Source organism: Pinus tabuliformis, chromosome 7 (assembly GCF_031772625.1).
Source record: "Pinus tabuliformis cultivar Carrire ecotype Pingquan chromosome 7, CPIR1, whole genome shotgun sequence".
Taxonomy (NCBI): Eukaryota; Viridiplantae; Streptophyta; class Pinopsida; order Pinales; family Pinaceae; genus Pinus; species Pinus tabuliformis.
Genome location: NC_142293.1, coordinates 1,424,322,000 through 1,424,345,742, shown reverse-complemented (window position 1 = coordinate 1,424,345,742; position 23,743 = coordinate 1,424,322,000). Strand labels below are relative to the sequence as shown.

General features: G+C 36.9%; 1 protein-coding gene and 1 pseudogene across 1 annotated transcript; both read right to left on the bottom strand.

The window, feature by feature from the left end:
* Positions 1–2,645: 2,645 nt before the first annotated feature.
* Positions 2,646–3,503, bottom strand: LOC149253019 (protein BIG GRAIN 1-like B). Its single transcript, XM_089454339.1, has one exon. The coding sequence runs from the start codon at positions 3,501–3,503 to the stop codon at positions 2,646–2,648; it is 858 nt and encodes a 285-aa protein (XP_089310465.1).
* Positions 3,504–7,214: 3,711 nt separating this feature from the next.
* On the bottom strand, positions 7,215–7,714 carry LOC149253018 (polygalacturonase QRT3 pseudogene; annotated as a pseudogene).
* Positions 7,715–23,743: the final 16,029 nt, after the last annotated feature.

Below are 23,743 nucleotides of genomic sequence, written 5' to 3'. Positions count from 1 at the left end.
ATGCACGTCGTTCATGTATCTGCATTGTAGATATGCAAATTCTATATATAGAAATTGCGCATATACGGAAACTGCGCATATACGGAAGATGTCCGCATATACAGTAACTAGGCATATATGGAAGATATGCGCATGTCTTCCGTATATCCCTAAATTTCCTGTATATGAATATCTTCCATATATGCACGTCGTTCATGTATTTGCATCGTAGATGCGCAAATTCTATATACAGAAATTGCGCATATACGGAAACTGTGCATATATGGAAGATATGCGCATATACGGAAATTGGGCATATACGAAAGATATGTGCATATCTTTCGTATATCCCTAACTTTTCTGTATGTGCATATCTTCCGTATATGCACGTCGTTTATGCTTCTGCATCGTATATGCGCAAATTCAATATACAGAAATTACGCATATACGGAAACTGTGCATATACGGAAGATATGCACATATATGGAAATTGCGCATATACGGAAGATATGCGCATGTCTTCCGTATATCCCTAACTTTCCTGTATGTGCATATCTTCCGTATATGCACGTCGTTCATGTATCTGCATCGTAGATGCGCAAATTCCATATACAGAAATTGCGCATATACGGAAACTGTGCATATACAGAAATTGGGCATATACGGAAGATATGCGCATATCTTCCATATATCCCTAACTTTCTTGTATGTGCATATCTTCCGTATATGCACGTCGTTTATGTATCTGCATCGTATATGCGTAAATTCAATATACAGAAATTGCGCATATACGGAAACTGTGCATATACAGAAGATATGCGCATATACGGAAATTGCGCATATACGGAAGATATGCGCATGTTTTCCGTATATCTCTAACTTTCTTGTATGTGCATATCTTCCGTATATCCACGTCGTTCATGTATCTGCATCGCAGATGCGCAAATTCCATATACGGAAATTGTGCATATACGGAAGATATGTGCATATACGGAAATTGGGCATATATGGAAGATATGCGCATATCTTCTGTATATCCCTAACTTTCTTGTATGTGCATATCTTCCGTATATGCACGTCGTTTATATATCTGCATCGTATATGCGCAAATTCCATATACAAAAATTGCGCATATACGGAAACTGTGCATATACGGAAGATGTGCGCATATACGGAAATTGGGCATATACAGAAGATATGCGCATGTCTTCCGTATATCCCTAACTTTCCTGTATGTGCATATCTTCTGTATATGCACGTCGTTCATGTATCTGCATCGCAGATGCACAAATTCCATATACAGAAATTGCGCATATACGGAAACTGTGCATATACGGAAGATATGTGCATATATAGAAATTGGGCATATACGAAAGATATGCGCATATCTTCCGTATATCCCTAACTTTCCTGTATGTGCATATCTTCCGTATATGCACGTCGTTTATGTATCTGCATCGTATATGCGAAATTCAATATACATAAATTGCGCATATACGGAAATTGTGCATATACGGAAGATATGCGCATATACAGAAGATATGCGGATTTCTTCCGTATATCCCTAACTTTCCCGTATGTGCATATCTTCCGTATATGCACGTCGTTCATGTATCTGCATCATAGATGCGCAAATTCCATATACAGAAATTGCGCATATACGGAAACTGTGCATATACGGAAGATATGCGCATATCTTCTGTATATCCCTAACTTTCCTGTATGTGGATATCTTCCGTATATGCACGTCGTTTATGTATCTGCATCGTATATGTGCAAATTCCATATACAGAAATTGCGCATATATGGAAACTGTGCAGATACAGAAAATGTGCACATATACGGAAACTGGGCATATATGGATGATATGCGCATGTCTTCCGTATATCCCTAACTTTCCTGTATGTGCATATCTTCCGTATATGCACGTCGTTCATGTATCTGCATCGCAGATGCGCAAATTCCATATACAGAAATTGCGCATATACGGAAACTGTGCATATACGAAAGATATGCACATACCCTGCTAACAATATGCACCCAACTATATAACGATTATTTGACTATATAAGCAGAGATATATAGTGTGGAATATCTGAACATGAAGCATTGTATATCTGTATCTGCACTACACGCATATATATTGCTTGTATGGCATTACACAACCACAATGGCTGAGTCTACCTGTGCCACACTAATATTGCTTGTATGGCATTACACAACCACAATGGCTGAGTCCACTTGTGCCAAACTCACGGTCACCTATCAGACACTTTTAGTGTCTGCTTAGAAATAAGCAACCTGCCTTCAGACCAGCTGTCAACTTAGAAATTAGATCCTGAGCAACCTGCCCCAGACCAGCTGTCAGTTTACAAATAAGCAACCTGCCCTCAGACCAGCCATAAGATTATGGCAAGTTGCATGAGCTAAGATGGCTCAATGGCATCCGGTAACAACAAGCAGATGCTGTTTATTCATATCATACATAATGGGTGCTGAGTATAATTGATGGTTGTCACTAAAAACCTCTATTTACCAAAGCTTACATAATTTATGCATGCGAGTTTGTAAAATTTGAATTTTTCATAGAACCTGCAACTTTGCCAGACACTGCGTTACCAATGTCAAGATTATTATATTAGGGATTACAAAGCACTATTTCTTCATCAAACAATCAATCCCCTTGCAATGGCTTTATTGGTCTCCAAATGAGTAGTCTCATAAACAGGAAGCTCTTTTTGGTACACGCTCATGTTCATGTCGATTTCTGCCAAATTCTCCAGCTCAAATAGGTCAGAACTTGAACAACTGACATCGTCATCGTCTTCCTCCTCTTCGTCTTGTTTGTCAAGACCCTTAATTACCACAACTTCCATAATGCTCCTTGATTTTTGATACTTAGTAATTATGTCCTTTGCTGCTGCTGCATGCCAGTCCTCCTCAAGAATATGAAATTGCAATTCTTTGCTGAGCAGTGAAAGCTTGTATGCATCTGTAGATGGATATGTATGTAGATTATTAACAGGATTCGGCTTATGGAGATACTTGTCCCCAGAGGGGTTAGAGTCCTCATCCAAAGTTCCACTTGTTGGATAGAAAGTCACAGATCTTTGACTCATCCCACTACTGTTCTTCGATCCTCTGGATGTTTTACTCAAACATGGCCTAGATTGTACTGAAGAAGAAGATGAGTCAACAGAGGTGGGTCTTTTCTCAGAAGAATCATATGAATTGGAGTCACTTATAGACGAAAATAATGAAAGCTTCAATTTCTTGGTACTGCCAGCCATAAACAGCGAATTGAGAAAATTTGCGAGCTTCCTGCCTGGAGAAGTTGGCTTCTTGGGCTTCTTGGAATCCTTCCGAGCTTGAGAGTTTGAATTTAAATTAGCCTGATAATCTACAGGGATGAAAGGCTTCTCCGTAGAACAAAAATCCCCATCTCTAACAGATGATTTTCCATGTAAAGCTCGAGTGCATTTTCCACCAACAACCCATTTCCCTGCTCTGTCTTCAAAACCCATATGATGTAAATTTCTTTCTATTTTAGCAGTAGCAATAGATGAAGTTTGTCTGCAGAGAGATTCCGCATCTGAAGAGAAATATGGGTAGCTGGAGGTGGAATCACTTGTATATGTGTTTCTTCTCTATATGCGCATATATTCCATATATATGTGCCTCTTCCGTATAGGTGCATATACAAAAGATATGCACATATACAAAAGTTGTGCATATATGGAAGATATGCAATACATAAGATGCACATATAGAAAATTTATGTGACTTCCGTATATGCACATCTTTCGTACATGCACAAGTTCTATATATGAACATATCTTACGTATACCCATAGACATTTTGACAATAGTATTGAACCTTGTTGCTAATGGGCTCTCTTCTCTTGAAAGTGAGATGAAGTTCTTTGCATAGTGAAATGCCTCCCAGGAGGCTTGCTAGTGATTAGTTTTTGAGAGCAAGATATGCCTATGAGGCTGAAGAAACCACTGGAAGCTTCTGGTTGATGAACCTATTTGATTTGGGAAGAATCACTCAGGTGCTTATGAGGAATCTTGAACCACCAGGAGGTGCCTTAGAACTCTGGTCCTTCAACAACGATGCCTAGGCGGCTCTCCCAATCAACAATAACAAATTTCTTAATGGTATTCTAATCCCTCTATTCTCCTTGGCACTAGTCCCACCTTGATGTTAGAGGTCGGGGTCTAGGCGGGCTTGGAGGTCGGCCCCTTTAATGTTATGAATGTATAAAACATAATCAACATGTTTTTCTTCAATATGTTTTGTCTAGACAAAATAATACAACATGTTACAAATATTCATAATTGAACTAATACAACATGTTACAAATATTCATAATTGGTGAAATTACAAGCATACATATATGTGTTTATATAAATAACAAATTTGTAATTTGTAAAAGAGATATTAATTTATATTTTGTTTTTCTTGCCATAAAATTATTAATGTAAAAATCCAATGATGAATGTTTCTCTTATAAATTTAACGAAAAATTAAGTTTTGAGCTACTAGATTTGACTTACTTCATAGTGAGCTCTACATGGTAAAAAATATAAATATTCATTATGTTAATAGTTTTAAATGTTGCACCAATTCTTTACATATAAGGTTTGGTTTTTTCTAATTTCATTATTTTAAAAATAAAAAACAATCAATTTTCTTTGTGAAATTAGCCTCACAATTGTATCCCTTGTCCACAATTTTTACGTATTTATTCCTCATTTAAATGGAAATATTGCAGCAATACAAACAATTATCTTATACTTTCTTCTTAAAAAATATCATTTAAAAAGAATTCAAAATCCATATAATTATGGAAAAATTAATATATATGTGTACAATTTTCTACATTCCATATTTAATATAGATTTAAAAAAAGGAAAGAAAATGATATGTGTGTGTGTGTGCGCGCGTGTGTGTGTGAGAAAGAGGTGTCCATATCTAATATAATTAAATCTACACCTTTACTTACTTTAATTCATAACTCAGTTGCCTTAAATACTAAGTAAATTATTTATTGATTATTTATAATAAGACATTAAAAAGAGAGAGTAGAAATTGGTTGTCTATGAGCTTCCAAGAAATAATCCACAACTATATTAGCTCAAGGGTGCTTTTTCAAAATCAAGTCATTACAACAATATTCATCAAACTAACAATAATAATAGTTCTAGTGAAGCATGTAAGATAATCCCAATTGAATATTTATTTCTAATAAAATATTAAAATATATAACATAATTATTATAGGTATTCATGAAATATATCCATTAATTATCATTCCTTATTCCTTATTTTGAACATAATTAAAAATAACAAAATATCTCATTAATCTAAATACAATTTTAAACTATGCTTCTTATTTAAAAATAAATAAAAAACTTTAAATAAATTTTTACATTAATTTTAATTCTTTATATTAAATGTAATTAAAAATAAAAATAACTAAATAACTCTTAACCTCAATACAATTTTATACCATGTTATTATTTGAAAAAAAAGGGAAAAATATGACCAAAAATTTCATTTAACAAGAAAATAGAATAACTTAATTTTATACCATGTTTTTATCTCAAAAAAAAGAAAGGAATAACATGACTAGAAATTTCATTTAACAAGAAAATGGAATGACTTTTCCAAATCTGTTGCGTTAAATCCCTTTGTATATTATAATTCCTTTTTAAATGAGAAAGGGAAAAGGACGGGCACAGAGAATAATTTTTCAAAAATCACAAATTGGAAAGAGAATAATTTTTCAAAAATCACAAATTGGAAATGACTTAAAATGCGTTTTCAGAATATGTATTAATAATCATTGTAGACTTCAAATCTGAAATCACAAATTGGGCAAATTGGAAATGACTTGGAAATGTGTATACCCTTTTCTTTTTCTAATTTAAAATATATATAATAATCATGGTATACATTAACTCGACCCTCGGGCTATCCCTAATTTCTAAATGGAACGATCTTCCTCACGCTATGGCTTAAAATGACGTAGAAGAACGAAACGAGATGTGTCCACTCTTTTCCGTGAGGTTAGAAGATGCTCACTTCAAATTAAAAATCTTCTTAACATTCTCCCTCGTCAATTAAGATTGAAAGCTTTCAGAAATTCAATTGTCCATCCATTATTCATTCCAAACGTGAAACCATTTGAAAGCTTTAAATTTTAAAATGAAATGAAATTAAAGGTTAATTCAAAATTAAAATTGAAAGCTTTTTAAAAATTAAATTTGTTGGCTCTTATTCCAAACATGAAATCAGAAAATACATAGAAAATTTGCACTGTTATTCATTGAAAGACCAAAATAATATAAATAATTACTGACTTGATCTGCTTTGTGATTTGTGTGTTAGACGTTATTTTCCAAAGCCTCCACAAAGGCAATGGGAATTGGCTCTAAACAGTGATTGCGATTGCTTGCTCTGGTCAACGAGGACGTCTTTATCTACAACTAATTCCTACTCAAATTTAATTTATACATAAATCTCATTGTAAATATTACTCCTAATTTATAAATTGAATAACTTTTCAAAATCAATATCTCTCACGCTCAGGATCAAAACGATTTTAAAAAGAAGAAAAAACAAAACTAGATGTGCCCACTGCTAGATGCTAACTTCAAATTAAAAAGCTTCTTAACTTTATTGGTGTGGGTATCGACAAAGTAATGCAACAGATCATGGATCGCATAGACATTGCAGTTCGCTGCAGGAAAGAATTGGTGCCTCTAAAAGATGTAGTAATGAAAATAAAGCCTATTGTTAAGCAGATCTAGAGAGACCGCCAGGCAATAAAGAAGAACAAGAATGATAAGGGTTCCGCTGTGAGTATATGGCTTAAATATTTGAATGCCCTTCTCCAAGAAGCATCATAGGTGGCACGACGTAGCACAATACCAATCATGTGTAATGTTATAAAACCAGCTTGAAGATCTATGATTTGATGACGTCGCACAATACCAATAATGTGTAACTTTATCAAACCAGCAGGAAGATCTATGATTTGATTTTACACATCAAAGAGCATCTCAAATTGTCTCCTTTGGTTGAGTTTGTCCAACTTCCAGAGCTATTAGAGGAACAAACTCAGAACCTCCAACAGGAATTTCAGCAAATTAAGGAAACATTAGAAGCACAACCTTCGTTCTGCAAGCAGTTCCCATGGCGGTCCTGCTCTAACCGGCTGCGCAGAGATGAAGCGTATCGACGAACCTTTTATAGTGGGACAACAGGAAGCCTTTTCATTTCTTGAATATTTGGTTATGGAATATGCGGAGGCTAAGAATATTGGCGTGCTTGGCAAGGGTTGATTTCAGCACCACGTTGGCATCCCCAATAAATAAACTATTGGTAATATCAAGCTGCACAGTGTCCTCTGCAACAATGGCGGTATAATCCAAATAACAACCGATGCTCCTCGTCTGAGTCAATCCACCGAGCTTTAGTTTGATTCCAACTCCTCCGAAGCCTGTGGCCTTGTTATAACAGTGAACTCCTGTGAGGATATTGGCTTGACCTGTCACTGCAATCCCCACAGCAGCCGAAAAGATGACAACGTCCGTTACAGCGTTGTCGTTGCCCATGAGGCTTATGCCCACGCCGCTGAATTTCTTCTCGTCGGGGCTTCCGCCGGCGGTAATGCGCTGCCCCAGGAAGGAATTCCGGATATATGTCTCGTGCCCGCCCTGAACCATGATGCCAGACGACTTGAAATGCGAGATATAGCAATTATCGATGTTCAAATTTTGAATTTGGGCGGGGCGGGTTCACCAGTTCAAATTTCGAATTTGGCGGGGCGGATTCACCAGTTCAAATTTCGAATTTGAATTTGAATTGTTCGGTTAACATGGAGTAACATGCTTGCTCAGCGCGTCACATCTCAGATGCCCCATCCAGATGCATAGCATAGCATGGTATGGTTTTATGTATTGTACATGGCGGTTATCCATGGTATGGTTTACCAGAAAGCGCTTGTCCAGAAATATTCAGGTGTGTCAGCGTGATTGTATTACCGTCTATGCCCACGGAATAACAGTAATGTAAGGGAGCATTTATGGAACTTGTTAATGTAAGGATATAGCATTTATAATGCTATAGGGTTGGAAATAGGAACTGCCGTTGAATTGTTGTCTGGGGGATTGAACGTTCCATTGACTGGTTTGTGGTATACATTGTAACTAGTATGAAATAACTGTCGAAATTCTTGGAGACTGTGCCATGAATGGTGTGTTAAATACTGTACATTTTTTGAATGCCTGTAGTTCATATGTCGTTGATTTTTGGAATGGAATTTAAAATTTGTTGTATGGGATATATGGTATCATGGTGCATATTGATGTTATGTGATGATGGGATATGAAACGCATTATGGTATGAAATTTGTTGAGTTCTTTTTTTTAAAGTGTTGTGAGGGGTGTATTATGATATACCATGTGGAATATTATGATACACATATTCCCATATGAGTTTCAGTTTGGGTAACCGTTAAATTATACAAGGGTTAGTAAATTATGTATGGTTGATGTGTATATGTGATGGTTAAAGCTTATATGCATATGAAAAGTTGAATTTCATTAATTTTTTGAAAAGATTTTTTATCAAAATTACTGGTATAAGGATTTAGTTAATTCGAGGCCAGCCTATAAGTTTTGCAGGAATTCATTCAGTCATCTCCATACTGGGAGTAGTTCTTATTGGAAAAGAGAACTATCATGAGTGGTATAGGAAGATAAAACATGCCCTAATTTTCAATGAGCTTTGGAAAGGAATTTGTGTAGGAGAAGGAGACAATGCACCTAGAAATCCTACTTCAGATAAGGAGCTTTCCATTTGGGAAAAAAAGAACAACAAGGCTTATGCCTTGATTGCAGTGTCAGTAAATGAAGAGGTGAGTCATCATATTTCTCCATTTTTAAATTCCTTTTGAAGCCTTAAATAAGTTGAAGGAATTATGTGACTCACACTATGAACTTGAAGTTGTTCAATTGATGATTAAATTGTTCAATCTTGATTTGAAAAATGTTGATCCTCTTCCCTTAGCATTAGAAATAAGATCCATTATGCATGACATAAAATATACTAGCATTGAAATATATGTTCCTCTCATAGCCTATGTCAAGGCACTATATCCAACATATTCACATTATCTTGAGTCATTGCAAGCAAGTGGAAAAATTAAGGAGATTTCCTTTGACTCCTTTGAGAAGAAGTTTGCTGAAAGAGAGAAGGATTTTGGGAAGAAGACAAATCCTCAGTCTTATAAAGAAGTTGTTTGCCTTGCATAGAAAGATAAGAATCACTCACAAGATTCTTCTAAAGGAGGAGGTGGTCGAAGAGGAAGAGGAAAGAAGAATTTTAGAGGCAGGGGGGCAGACATTTCCAAGGAGAAATGTCTAATATTCATTGCATACAATGCAATAGAGACAGACATGATGCTTCCACATGTAATCTGCTTTGGGATAAAATTGAGTAGGAAAGAAATGAAGAAAAGGGTAAAATTCCTGGTAAATAGAAAGGAAAAGCACATTATTCCGCTCATTATGTTGTGGCACATTGCAACATTAGAGTAACTGAAGAGTTATTCAATGATTCACTTGCTTCATGGAAAGATGCTTGGTTGCTTGATTTAGGAGCAACTTACCACATGAATTTCAGATGATATTTCTTTGAATAATTCACTGATAATGTTGATGCAACAATATACTTTGCAGACAAGTCAAAACTCAAGCCATCAGGGCTTGGCACCATCAGGGTCAAATTGCTTGGAATTCATGACTTTCTTCTACATGATGTTCTATACATCCCAGAGTTTAGGAGAATTTTTCTATCTTTGGTCCACATTCACCAGTGAGGACACTCCATTCATATATATTTAGGGCAAGGTTTAGGTCAGAAAAGCATCAGATCACTCACTTGTCATGACTGAGATAGAAGAAGAAAGACTTTTGAAGCTGCAAGGAACCTCTGCTCGTGCACAAAAAATTTCATACAATTCTCACTATGATGAAGGTACACTTCCATCAAATCTCTTATGGCATGCTAGATTTGGATATTTAAACTATGAAAACCTTTGTTTGCTAAAGAAAAATGGTGTTACTGGTTTGCCTAAAATTCATAGGAAACTTAAGCAATGTGATGCTTGTATCTTAGGAAAGCACAACAAACAATCATTTCATGATTCTCATTCCAGAGCACATAGAAAAATTGAACTCATTCATTTTGATTTATGTGGCCCAATGCCCGTTCCTTCTGCAAATGTTAATAAATATATGATGACATTTATTGATGACTACACCAAAATGCGTTGGGTTATTTATTGAAGAACAAATATGAATCTTTTGAAACTTTCAAGAACTTTCATGCATGGATTGAAAATGATGCACAATCTTATATTGGATCTATTTGTACTAATAATGGAAAATAATATATATTTAAATGAATTTGAAAACTATCTTCACCAACAAGGGATCAAACATCAAAAAATTGTGCCTTATAATCCCCTATAGAACAGAGTAGCTGAAAGAATGAACATGACAATCTTAAATATGATATGGTCAATGATGTTTTTCAAGAATGTTAAGATGATGTTTTGGGCTGATGCAGTTCAATGTGTTGTGTATATAAAGAAGGTGTCCATCTCATGCTATCAAAAACAAGACTCCTTATGAAATGTGGTATGGCCACATTCCTTCTATGAGGCATCTCAAGGTTTTTGGTTCCACTTGTTATGCCTTAATACCTAAGGAACAGAGAAACAAACTCGGTGGAAGGAGTCACAAATGTATCTTCTTGGGATACTCAAATACCTCCAAAGCATACTGTCACTATGATGAAGTTAATAAGAAGTTTATAATATCTAGATATGTGATGTTTCTTGAATATTTCAGCACTGACAGTGTTGTTGAGCGACAAATTGATTTATTGGATATATTTATACATGCAAAGCATTTTCGAGAGTTTGACAATGAGATTCCACATCTTGAAGGGGGGATCCCTAAACTGGATCAGTCTGTGGAATCTTCTTCTAAAGCTCTCTCTCCCCATCATGAAGCTAAAACCACTGATAAAGATAACAATTTGAGTGATGTGATTGACAAAATTGGGAGGCTAATTCAACCCCATCTCAGAAAGGTCCTCCAAAATGGCTGACAAAGACACTTGAAAGTGTTCATCTTGATGAGGCTAGAAATATAGGAACAAGAATCCCAACCAAACAAATTGGAGGTGATTTAGACAAACCTGATTCACCTATTGATATGGATGTTTCTTATGATTTTGAACTAAATTTTTCTATATATTTCGAACCAACTTCCTTCAAAGAAGCCGATTCTCATGATGAATTGAAATAAGCGACGGAGAAAGAATATGATGCTTTGATAAAGAATGACACTTGGAAGATGGTTGATCCTCCATTGGGAACCAAACCAATAGGCTACAAGTGGGTTTTCAAGAACAAGTATAAAGAATATGGTTCACTTGACAAGAATAAAGCCAGGCTTGTGGCAAAAGGTTTTACATAGAAGGAAGGGGTCGATTATGAGGAGACTTTTGCCACCACAAAAAAATGGGCTACCATCCGGACACTCTTTTCCTTGGAAGCTTAGAATGGTTGGAATGTCCATCAATTGGATGCAAAAAATGCTTTATTGAATGGAGATATGAAAGAGAATGTTTTTATGTCCCAACCAGAAGGATTTGTTGTGAAGGGTCAGTAACACAAAATACACAAGCTTGTAAATCCTTGTATGGCCTCAAGCAAGCACCGCGAGCCTAGTACAAGAAATTGGCTGAGCATCTTCTGAAACTCAATTTCAAACATTATGATCTTGATGATGCAACTTTGTTTGCAAAAAAAGTTGGAAAAACAATTGTGTATCTTGTGGTGTATGTAAATGATATTTTGATGACAAGGAACAATGGGAATTACATTGCATCCATAAAGAAAGAATTGAGGAAAGGTTTTGAAATGACAAATTTGGGATATGTTCACTATTATTTTGGTATTAAAGTAACTCAACATCCAAAGTTTATATTCCTCTCTCAGAAGAAGTACATTGGAGATCTGTTGAATAGGTTTGGCATGGATGAGTGCAATCCTTTGTCTACTCCAATGGAACATAACTTAAAGCTCACATCATTGAAGGAAAATGATTTTAGGATGCAACAAAGTATAGACAACTCGTAGGAAGCCTCAACTACCTAACTACTACAATACCAACCATTTCATTTGCTATTGGAATCCTCTCTAGGTTTATGCAAAAGCATTGTGAGGGTCATTGATCTGTTGCAAAATGCATTCTAAAGTACTTGAAGGGAGCTCAATACTTTGGACTCAAGTATACACAGGTGGGTGAATTCAACTTGATTTGATACTTTGATTAAGATTTTGATGGAGATAAAGAAAATGGGGTATCTAATTTATGTAATGCTATGAATCTTTGATCAAGAGATGTCTCTTGGAGGTCACGCAGACAATCAGTTCCAAAAGATTCCACAACTAAGGCAAAATATGTGGCAACCTCTAAAGCAACAAAGGAAATTGTGTGGCTCAAGAAAATTATAGAAGATTTGTAGGGGAAAACAGTACATTCAACTCCTCTTTTTGATTGACAAAACTTCGGCAATAAAGTTGGCCAAGAACCCAAAGTTCCATGATCGAACGAAGCACATCATTTCAAAATACCATCTAATTCAAGATCATGTTGAGGCCAAGACAATCCACGTACGACATTGTTCCACAAATGAGTAGATTGCATACATCTTCACCAAAGTGCTTGGAAGGGAAAAGTTTGAAAGATTCAGAATGATGCTTGGACTCACCAACATCCCTTTAGATTAAAGGGGGGAATGTTGACACCTAAAATTTGGGATTAGGAAAACTTATGTAAATATGGTGAATAACAAAAATAAAGGAAGTTAGAAGATGAAGAGACATTAGGAGATGAAACCCAATAGTCTCCCTGTCCTTGTATATATCCATGTTCTATCTTAATGCAAATACAACAATTTCATTTGGAGTTACTACTAGCGTGACATGGCCAATTGCGTAGTGTTTCCCTTCGACCTAAAATTTTCCTTTCAAGAGGTCACGATGGAAACCAATTATTCTATCAAAGTGTTGGGTGTGTGTTATATTATTTTCATGTCCAGTCGCACACGCTGGGGGGGGGGTTGATAGTCCCTCCTATTCGTTGCGTTGGGTGCAACAAGAGTGTCACAGGGGGGTGGTAGCCCCCTTTACGGGGTCCGGGCGGGGATTTTTTTTTTGGACCCTATATTGGGTGGGTGGACCTACACATGGTTTTGTGCATGGGTTTCACACATGGTTTTGGGAATGATGGTTTTCTTCCCATGGTATTTTGTAGATCCGGTTAAGGGAACTACAACTATGTTCTAATCCAAGGTTATTGGATTGGGGTTTATGAATGCTTCGACATGTATATATATGTATTGTTGAAAGGAATATAATGAAATTCAATCTGGTAGTCCCATTTTTGGGATCCAGGGGAAAATCTCTGTGTATTTTTTTGTGTTTCTCACCTTTGTATATTTTCTGTTTTTTAAGAATTCGTTTGCAGGTAATTTCTGTACAGGGTTAAAACCTACACAAAGGACAGATCTTTGTTTGTGAAAGGAGGGAGGTTGATGTCAATTTGTCATGACTCCTTAGAGATCCTTCTCCCATTGTTTTTCCTCAAATATTTCATTATGTATTTTAATGTTAGGGGGTTGGGATGTACCCACAAAACAAGATCCCTTCAACATATCATTCAACAGAAAAAACCATAATTGGTAATATTCCAAGAGACTATGATTCACAAAGAGAAGGCATGGCATTTTATATTAAAATTATGTCCCGAATGGAAAGTCTGTGTGACTAGCAAAACAAGACATTCAGGAGGATTTGCGACATTTTGGGATCCCCGCATTGTTAACATCTAAGCTTTCAACTCATGTGCAAGGCTCATACTTTCTAGATACTTGAGGGGATCCAATAGTCACTTACATATCATCATTATGTATGCACCCTAGTCATATAGACAAGTGTTTTGGTATCATATTGATGGAGGTGGGTTGATGGAATTAAGCTCATTAATTTTGGCAGGTGACCTTAATATGCCGATGGATGTCGACAAAGTTTGGGGGTCTAAAGGGAAAGGAGATAAAATGGGAGGTAATTTTAAGGAGCATTTTACTCAAAATTTATTGCAGGATATCATCCCTAGTCTAAAGAGACCTATATGGCGGAAGAATTGATTAGAGAAGGAGGGGATTGAGAAGAGGTTGGACAATTTTTTTGTTCATATAGATTTAATCGGTTATTTGGGTAACATGCAGTCTTGGTCTTATAACTCCATTATATTGGACCGCAAACTGATTTTTATTGAATGGAATGGGGTTAATGCCTGTAAAACATTTCCATTCAAGTTTAATCACTCATGGGTAAGAGAAAGGACTTCGTTGAATTGGTTGGGGGTTCATGGAAAAATAAGATTTCAGTTCTAGTGCTATCAAGTATGGAAGCATTCAATCATAAATTGATATTTTTAAAGAAAGAAGTAAGACAATGGGAAAGACAAAAAAAGAAGGATCTCACTAGGGAATTTATTATTTTGGATAACAAGATACAAGCTTTGAATGATTTGTTGGATCAAAAATTATTTTCAGAAGCAACAAAAAGGAAGCTATTGAGTTTGGAAGAGATAAAGGGACAATTTCTGAAGCTTCAAGAGGAGGAGTGGTGTTCAAAAATCTAGGATATTTGGATAAAGGAAGGGGATAAAAATACTTGATTTTTCCATAAACAAGCTTCCAAAGGAAAAAGGAAAACCCTATTTTGGAAATTAGAGACGGTGAGGGACATCGATCAACACAACGTGACATTCAACATGAGGCGGTGGCATTTTTTAGTCATCAGTACAAAGAGAAGGAAGGTGTTAATATTGAAATCAGATGCAATATATTAACATGTTCCCTAGAATGTGATGCAAGAAAATTTGACTTTTCCTGCTATGTCCACTTCCATGAACCTGCGATCTTAAGAATACCAAGAACTCTACAGAAATCTGATTACTCAGCTAGTTAACTATTACAATCATATAAAGACATTCATTAACATATATGCAGAGATACTACATAATCCATAAGCATGTAAAAATTCCATTCTGAAACCAAATTCATATGTACATGTTTGACCTGATTATGCATTCATTTGGCCATTGGTTCTCATTTCTCGTAGGCTTACACATAAATAGAATTAAGAAATACAATATCTTTACCTAATCCTAAAATCACTCCATGATTTATTCCTTAAATATCTCATAATTTATTCACTAAAACTCTCATGATTTATTCCATAAATATATCATGCTCTTAAAGGAAACTTTGCTTTTTTCTTATGGAAAAATATCTCCTATCCATAGCTTTTCTAAAACTATTCTATAATAATTAAATGAAACTAAGAATATTTTCAATTAAGGAATTATAATTCCTTGACAATATCAAAAACCATTTTGGAGTTTTTTCTCAAAAAATCTTGATGGATTGGAAACTCTAATGCTCCTGCATCAGACTCCCAAGGTAGAAAGAATTACTGGCCTCTTGGTTATGTGTGATTAATTATTGAATCTTTCTGGATCCCAAATTTTGTACTGTAATTGATCAACTCGTTCACATTGCTTCTCTATTTTTGTTGTCACTGTCTCTTCAACCTTCCAATTTTCCAAACTTTATGTTGTGGTTGTCCACTCTCTTTGCTGATGTACTCTTGTGCATTCATTTTCCTTCTACAGTTGACTACCCTTCTTACATTAGTGTGCAATTTCTCATGCACTTTCATCATCAATATTCTCATCATGTCAATTTCAATGTCTAGTTGATCTCCTAGCTGATACATGTTTCTCCTTGTTTGTTAAACTTTGTTGTTGCTCTTCACTGGTTGTTGTTGCATGTTTTTTTCTTTAATATTTGCAGAATTCTTAATATTTCCTTCATATGATGCCTTAAGCACTCCTTCTATGCCCACAACTTTCATGCAATATTCTCCATTAATCATTGGATCAATTAACCATTCTTCCAACATCCTTAGCTCTTCTTCAAAATTTGTCAACATTAAGTTTGAATGTTTCTCTTCCTCTTTATGCTTCCTTTGACTATATCCAGGAGCCAAATATTCTTTGTCCTCTGGAACAACATGTTTTTTTAACTGTCTATCAACAATATCTTTGTTCATTAATTTATGGTTTTCATCATGGTTTTATTCATGAGAGAATGACTACCTCATCCTCTATCAGAATGAAATTCTGAGTTTTTCTTCCTTCTATGCCTTGAGAAGACATTTATTTTTCTTCCTTCACCTTCTTGATAGTTGTAGGCCACTGTCCATTACCATACAAAAAATAACTTGCAACCATACACAAAATACCAGTTTCAAAAATATTTGGATTTTTAGCCTCTTTTATCTCCTCTATCAACATCTCCACATGTTGATTTGAACTATCCAAGTAGTTCAAGAGACTTGCAGAAAGCACCTCATCTTCATTATCACCAAGAAATGGTCCTTGCTCTGGTTAAAAAATGTACACTTTCTCTTTCTCACTTTCTCCAAGCATCCTTAACTAGGCTCTGATCAGATGCCTCATCCATCTTCTTTGATTTCGTGCATGCAACTTCTTAACCGACCCTTTAACTTTCTTCTTAAAAATCCATCCACATTTTTGGTCTTCAGTCTCTTGTTGTAACAGCTCCATAAGTACATCCAATGGTACTTTAATATTAACGAATTCTCTATTAAATTATTCATTACTCGTTTTCCTTATGCCAATTTCTTTGGCACCTCTGTAGCTTCCCTCTAAATTATTCAAATGACTATACATAGTCATCTTCATATTCCTCTTCCTCTGTGATCTTTCCTCTGCCCACTATGAACTGCAAATAACCTTTATGGTAACAAATATTCTTCTTGCTACACATGCCTCACCAATATATCTCCTTTAAGATTGGATTGTTGGCCTTTCTTGGCCCCCTCCTCTGGAACCCATTTCAAGCACTCCTTGTTCTTTATGCATTCACTCCTTTTCCTCCATCACAACTATGCTAGCTGTTAGAAATCTCACCGCATCCTCCTTCTCAATTGCTTCTACCTATCATCAATATCCAAAAATTATAAAAAACAAAAAATCAATTTACCTGCCACTTTATTAATCTCGTTCTAATTTTTTCCTCCATACTATTGTGAAAAATTCTTCTGCTGTCTCTAGATCTCCTGCTTTGATACCAATTGATGCAGGAAAATTTACTTCTTCTTGCAATGTATGCTTCCATGAATGTGCAATATTAAGAATACCAAGAACTATACATAAATATGATTACTGAGCTAGTTAACTATTACATTCATATAAAGACATTCATTAACATATATGAAAATATACTACACAATCCATAAGCATGTAAAAATTCCATTCTAAAACCAAATTCATACGTACATGTTTGGCCTAATTGTACATTCATTTGGCCATTAGTTCTCATTTCCCATACACTTACAAATAAATAGAATTAATAAATACAATATCTTTTCCTAAATCCTAAAATCACTCCCTAATTTATTCCCTAAAGCTCTCATAATTTATTCACTAAAGCTCTCATGATTTATTCCATAAATCTATCATGCTCTTCAAGTCAACTTTGCCTTTTCCTGATGGAAAAATCTCTCCTATCAATATATTTTCTAAAAATATTCTATACTAATTAAATGAAACTAAGAATATTTACAATTAAGGAATTATAATTCCTTTACAATATCGATACCCCTTTTGGAGTTTTTTCTCAGAAAATCTTGATGGATTGGAATCTCTAATGCTCCTGCATCAAAATGGTAGCTCAATAAGATAGTGAATAGATGGGGAGGATGATTAGAAAGGAAGAAATGAATAAGGCCCTGAAATATATGGCTAGGGATAAGAGCCTTGGTCTAAACGGTTGGCTAGTAGAATTATTTCTACTCTCAGGATATAATGGAGGACAAAATCTTGGCAGTGGTTGAGGAGTCAAGAATACATGGTTCAATACTAGGGTGAATAAAAACCACCTTTATCATTATGACTCCAAAGGTGGAGAATACTACTACCTTTACTTTATTTAGGCTCATCCTTATGCAACATGGTATAAAAAATGATTTCTAAAATCATAGACAATCATATCAAAGCCATGCATTCCAAGCATATTACTCCATAACAATTTGGATTTTTACACAATAGACAAATCCATGATGCTATGGAATTAACTCAAGAATTCATTCTGTTTAATCAAATATTGGAGTATGAAGGTGTGTTTAATGAGAATAGACTTGATTAAAGCATATGAAAACATGGAATGGGAGTTCCTAAGGTTGATCCTTCAAATTATCGGTCTTGTTGTCCAAGTGACGAACTGGATTATGACATGTATTACTTCAGTGATCTATGTAGTTATTATCAAAGGGATCCACAAAAATTTATTTAAGGCCTCCAGAGGTCTAAGACATGGCTGTGCGTTGTCCCCACTACTATTTATTTTGGTCATTGATGGCCTGAGTAGAGGGATTTGTGATGCTTGCTCCAAAGAAATCATAACTGGTTGCAGGATTATGAAGAACATCAAAATAACTCATACTGTGTTCATGGATGATGTTCTTTTAATAGGGAAGGCCTCTGTCCAGGAGTGGAAATCCTTTCATCAGATCCTTAATAGATTTATAGAAGCCCTGAGAGTTCTCATGAACAAAGGAAAACCAACATTAATCTTGTTTACGAAGGATGAGGTGATCATTAAGGAGATAACAAGAATATTGAGGTGGAGTCAATTTCTATGGAAGAAGGGTTTCTGTAGGGATTAATGCATGGAAGAACTTTAATTCCTATGTTAACACACCTTGTTGGGTCTCGGATTGCGTTAGCACCTTTTTATTTGTTTCTGGGGTGCTTTACCCTGGAAAATAAGCTTGTAACTTAGGTTTTCTTCCAGTCAACATTGTTCTTCTCCTCTAAGTCGACGAGGAGGTCATTTTATATATAACAGATGCCCCCTAAAGTGTGTGGTTAGAGAAGAAGATGATGGCCAAATTACTTTACAAACTGTAAATGAAGAGATAGCGAATCAAAGAATTGTAACTGAGGGAGTCCTAAAAACAACAAAATATGTCAGAAATATATAAATTTATCTGGAGTCGGGCATTCCCATGCTCAGTAGAAAAATTAGAGTGCTACCTATAGAAGATATGATGATGATGTCCACCTATAGGCACAATCTAGAAGTTGTCATAATCTAATCAATCTGATGAGATGTATCCAAAAACAATTGTTATGCTCTTAATCCTGCAAGACGATACCGGAATACCAAATATGCGAAGCAATATACCCTGAACATAGAACAGTGATAAATAACAACAAGTATTTTATTATTCAGAAAGCAATGTTCACTTGCCTCTTCGAGGGGGAAACCTCCAATAGAGCAGAGCTTGATTACAAAATAAGACACGATGCTCCTCGGATGGAGTCTCTTTCCTTTATATAGGATTCATACATGCAATACCATCGGGCAATACCATGGTTCTTATTAATACCAACTATCTAATACCATGGCCCATTTGCAACTAACTGTGGTCCCGTAATTAAATGCGGGTTAACCACTTACAGTTATTAATATGGGCTTTATTGACTCTTTACTTAACTACAACTATGACTCGATCCTATTACATAAATAAGGGGGTTAGGGTGGGACCCTAACATGCCCCCCCCATAAGAATATCCTTGTTCTCAAGGCTGAAGCTACAGAAACTGCTGAAGAATAGTGGCTGGTTCCCAGGTTGCACCTTCCGGAGAGGTGTCTTTCCACTTGATGAGGACTTCCTTGATCATGCGGCCACGCAAGTGCCGTTCTCGTGTGTCCAGGACCTGTTCAGGTTGGACCCAGATTGACCCTTCTTCATCCAGTTCAGGTAGATTGGTTTGAATTATGCAATTGTTCCCAATCACTTTCTTGAGGCATGAGACATGGAAAACTAGATGGATTTTTGCAATGGGTGGCAAAGCTAGCTTGTAGGCCACTTCTCCAATGCGCTGAAGTAATTGATACGGTCCGTAAAATTTTGGAGATAGTTTCTGACAACCCTGGTCTTTGAGTGATGTTTTCTTATATGGTTGCAACCTCAAAAATACCTGATCCCCTTCTTGAAATTGGCGTTCTGAGCGATGCTGATCTACCTGTTGCTTCATGCGGTTTTGAGCTTGATGAAGATTCTCTTTAAGATGGGGCGATCATGGTTGTGCGGTTTTGTAGGAATTGATCCATTGCTTGTGCCTTTGAGCACCCCTTGATATAAGAAGTAGGGGAAGGAGGGAGTTGACCATAAACTGCTTCATATGGAGTCATTTTGGTGGTAGCATGATAGTTGGTGTTATACCACCATTCAGCTAGAGGTAACCACTGTACCCAGAGATGTTGCTTTTCTAAAGTGAAACACCGAAGGTAGGTTTCCAGACATTTGTTGAATGCTTCAATTTGACCATCAGTTTGTGGATGATAGGAAGTACTGAGTTTTAGTTGGGTACCTTGTAGCCTGAAGAGTTCCTGCCAAAAATTACTGGTGAAGACCGGGTCACGATTAGACACAATGGAAGTGGGCATGCCATGCAATTTGAAAATCTGATCCATGAAAGATTGAGTGACAAAAATCGGTGTAAAAGGGTGGGGTAAGGCACAAAAATGAGCATACTTAGAAAGTCTGTCCACAACCACCATGATGACTGACTTGTTTCCTGACTTTGGAAGACCTGTAATGAAATCCATAGAAACCTCCGTCCATATTGATGCCAGGATGGTCAATGGTTGTACTGTGCCTGGTGCTTTGACTGTCTCTCCTTTGTGGCGCTGATAGACGTCGCATTCTGCTACAAAATTAAGAATGTCCTTTTTCATGCCTGTCCAAAAAAATGATCTTCGAGTGTGAGCATACGTCTTCGGAAAGCCTGAATGTCCTGCAATGGGGGATGAGTGCAACTCCGCCAAAATGCGGCTTTTGAGGGTGGAAATTGGTGATATTACGACTCTATCCTCGTAGCGAAGAATCTCATCCTACCATGAGTAGCCCTTGGTGGAATTTGGATTTGCCTACAATTGAGTAATGAGTTGGGAGAGCCAGGGATGTGAAAACCATTCCCTACGAGCCTCTTCAATCCATTCTGGAATGGGAAGGGAAATTGCGAGCAGGGTACCTTCCTCCTCAAATTGGCGAGATAATGCGTCGACTACAATATTTTCACACCCTTTCTTGTAAATTATCTCATAATCATATCCCAGCATTTTGGCGAGCCATTTATTTTGTTGTGGTGAGGATAGACGTTGCTCCAAAAAATATTTAAGACTTTGATGGTTTGTGCAGATTTGGAAGCGTCTCCCTAATAAGTAAGGTCGCCAAGTATCTACTGCATGTAAGATGGCCATCATCTCCTTCTCATAGGTAGATTGTCCCAGATTCTTCCCACTTAGTTGTTGGCTTGTGAAGGCCAAGGGTCAACCTTCCTGCTTTAAGACCGCCCCAATATCCGTACCCGAAGCATCACATTCAATGACAAAAGATTTGGTGAAGTCGGGTAGTGCTAAGACTAGAGTGGAACACATGGCATTTTTGAGAGCTGTAAAGGCCTGTTGTGCTTCATCATTCCAGAGGAACGGATTTTTCTTGAGAAGGTGAGTGAGGGGCCTCGCAATGTGACCATAATTGCGGACAAATTTGCGATAGTAGCCCATGAGACCCAAAAATCCTCTCATGCTCTTCAAGGTGTTAGGTTGAGGCCAATCTTGCATTGCCTGGATATTTTTGGGGTCCACCCTGACACCTTCATGCCCAACAATGTGGCCCAAATACTCAAATTATTCCCTACCAAAAGAACACTTGGACATCTTAACAAATAAGTTATGCTCGCAGAGCAATTGCAAGAGTAGATCTACATGCTGAAGATGTGCTGCCCAAGTGCGACTGTAGATGAGGATGTCATCGAAGAAAACAAGGACAAATTTTCTGAGATATGGCTTGAGCAGGTGGTTAATAAGGCTCTGAAAAGTGGATGGGGCATTACAAAGACCGAATGGCATGAACAGGAACTCATAATGGCCTTCATGAGTTTTGAAAGCAGTCTTTGGAATGTCGACTTCTTTCATGCGAATTTGGTGGTAGCCTGAGCGAAGATCAAGCTTAGTGAAGAATTGAGCCCTATTTAGTTCATCCAGCAAAATCATCAACAACTGGGATGGGAAATTTATCTTTGACTGTCAACTTATTGAGGGTCTTGAAGTCTGGACACATACGCCATTCCCCATCTTTCTTGAGCACCATGACCATCGGTGATGAATAAGGACTAATGCTGGGACGAATGACGCCTGCTTCCAAAAGTTCCTTGATTATTTTTTCTATTTCATTCTTTTGGGCGAACGGATATCTATATGGGCGCACATTTGGTGGCTGGGCCCCTAGGACCAAAGTGATGCTATGATCATGTTCCCCTCTCGAGGGTGGAAGCTCATGAGGCTTGTCAAAGACTGGCAGATGGTTATTTAAGATCTGTTGCATCTCAGGATGAATCGGAAGAGAATTGGGTTCGAAGGCCTAGATGGCATTAAATTGAGCTATAACTCCATGATGGCCCTTTTTTAACAATTTTTCCATCCGATGTGAGCTGATGATAGAGGGAGCTCCCGCCTGGAGTCCGCGGAGGGTATGTGTGTGGTTGTTCTGCTTAAAGCTCATAGATAACTCCTGAAAATTCATTATGATTGGGCCAAGTGTGCAAAGCCATTCAGCACCTAGGACAATGTCACACCCTCCCATGTGTATGGCAAACATGTGGGTCTTTAACTGATAATCCCCCATTTCAAGTTTGACATTTTCATAGCGGCCATCACATTTCATTGTTCCCCCATCAGCAATTTGGACTTGGAAGTTAGAAACTGCTCGTACAAAACAATGCACTGCTTCTGCGACTCTTTGATGGATAAAATTATGTGTACTTCCACTATCAATCAAGACTACTACTGGGTGATGCTTAATAAAACCTCTGATTTTGAGAGTTTGAGGCGATGAAGTCCCTGCCAAAGCATGCAGTGAAATAAATGGTTCTTTAGGTACATTGTCCTTCTGGTTGTCCTCTTCTTCCTCCACTGGTTCCTCAAATGGTGGATCTTCCTCCGATGAGCTGTGGTCAGTAGCATCAATTTGAAAAAATTTGGCCTCCTTGCATTTATGCCCTGGGGAGTATTTTTCATCATAGTAGTAACATAAGCCCTGCTTTCTTCTTTCCGCCATTTCTGCAGGTGACACCTTTTAAACCTTAAGTGTTTGGGTAGTGTTGTGAGCCTGTAGGGGGCGACCCTTGGCGGTGAACTTTGGGCGATTGGACTGGGCCGCTAATGCACGTTCTACTTCATGAGCTATCTTGCAAGCCTCCAGCCATGTTGGAGGGTGGTGCAGCTGGACGTGAGCTTGTATGGCCTCTTTAAGACCACTGATAAAACATTATGTGTAGAGCTCATCTTGTAGACCTAAAGTGCGAAAAGCTAAGGCTTCAAAGGCTGTAATATATTCATCCACTATTCCAGTCTGTCAGACCTTAGTGAGATGACCCAAAAAAGCAGAGTCATGGTCAAAGCAATCCATAAGCGCTTTTTTGAATGTGTCCTAAGTCAAGGGCCTT

What these genes read in the sequence shown, in the direction of transcription:
- LOC149253019 (XM_089454339.1), bottom strand. Translation starts at nt 3,503, where the DNA reads ATGGGTTTTGAAGACAGAGCAGGGAAATGGGTTGTTGGTGGAAAATGC.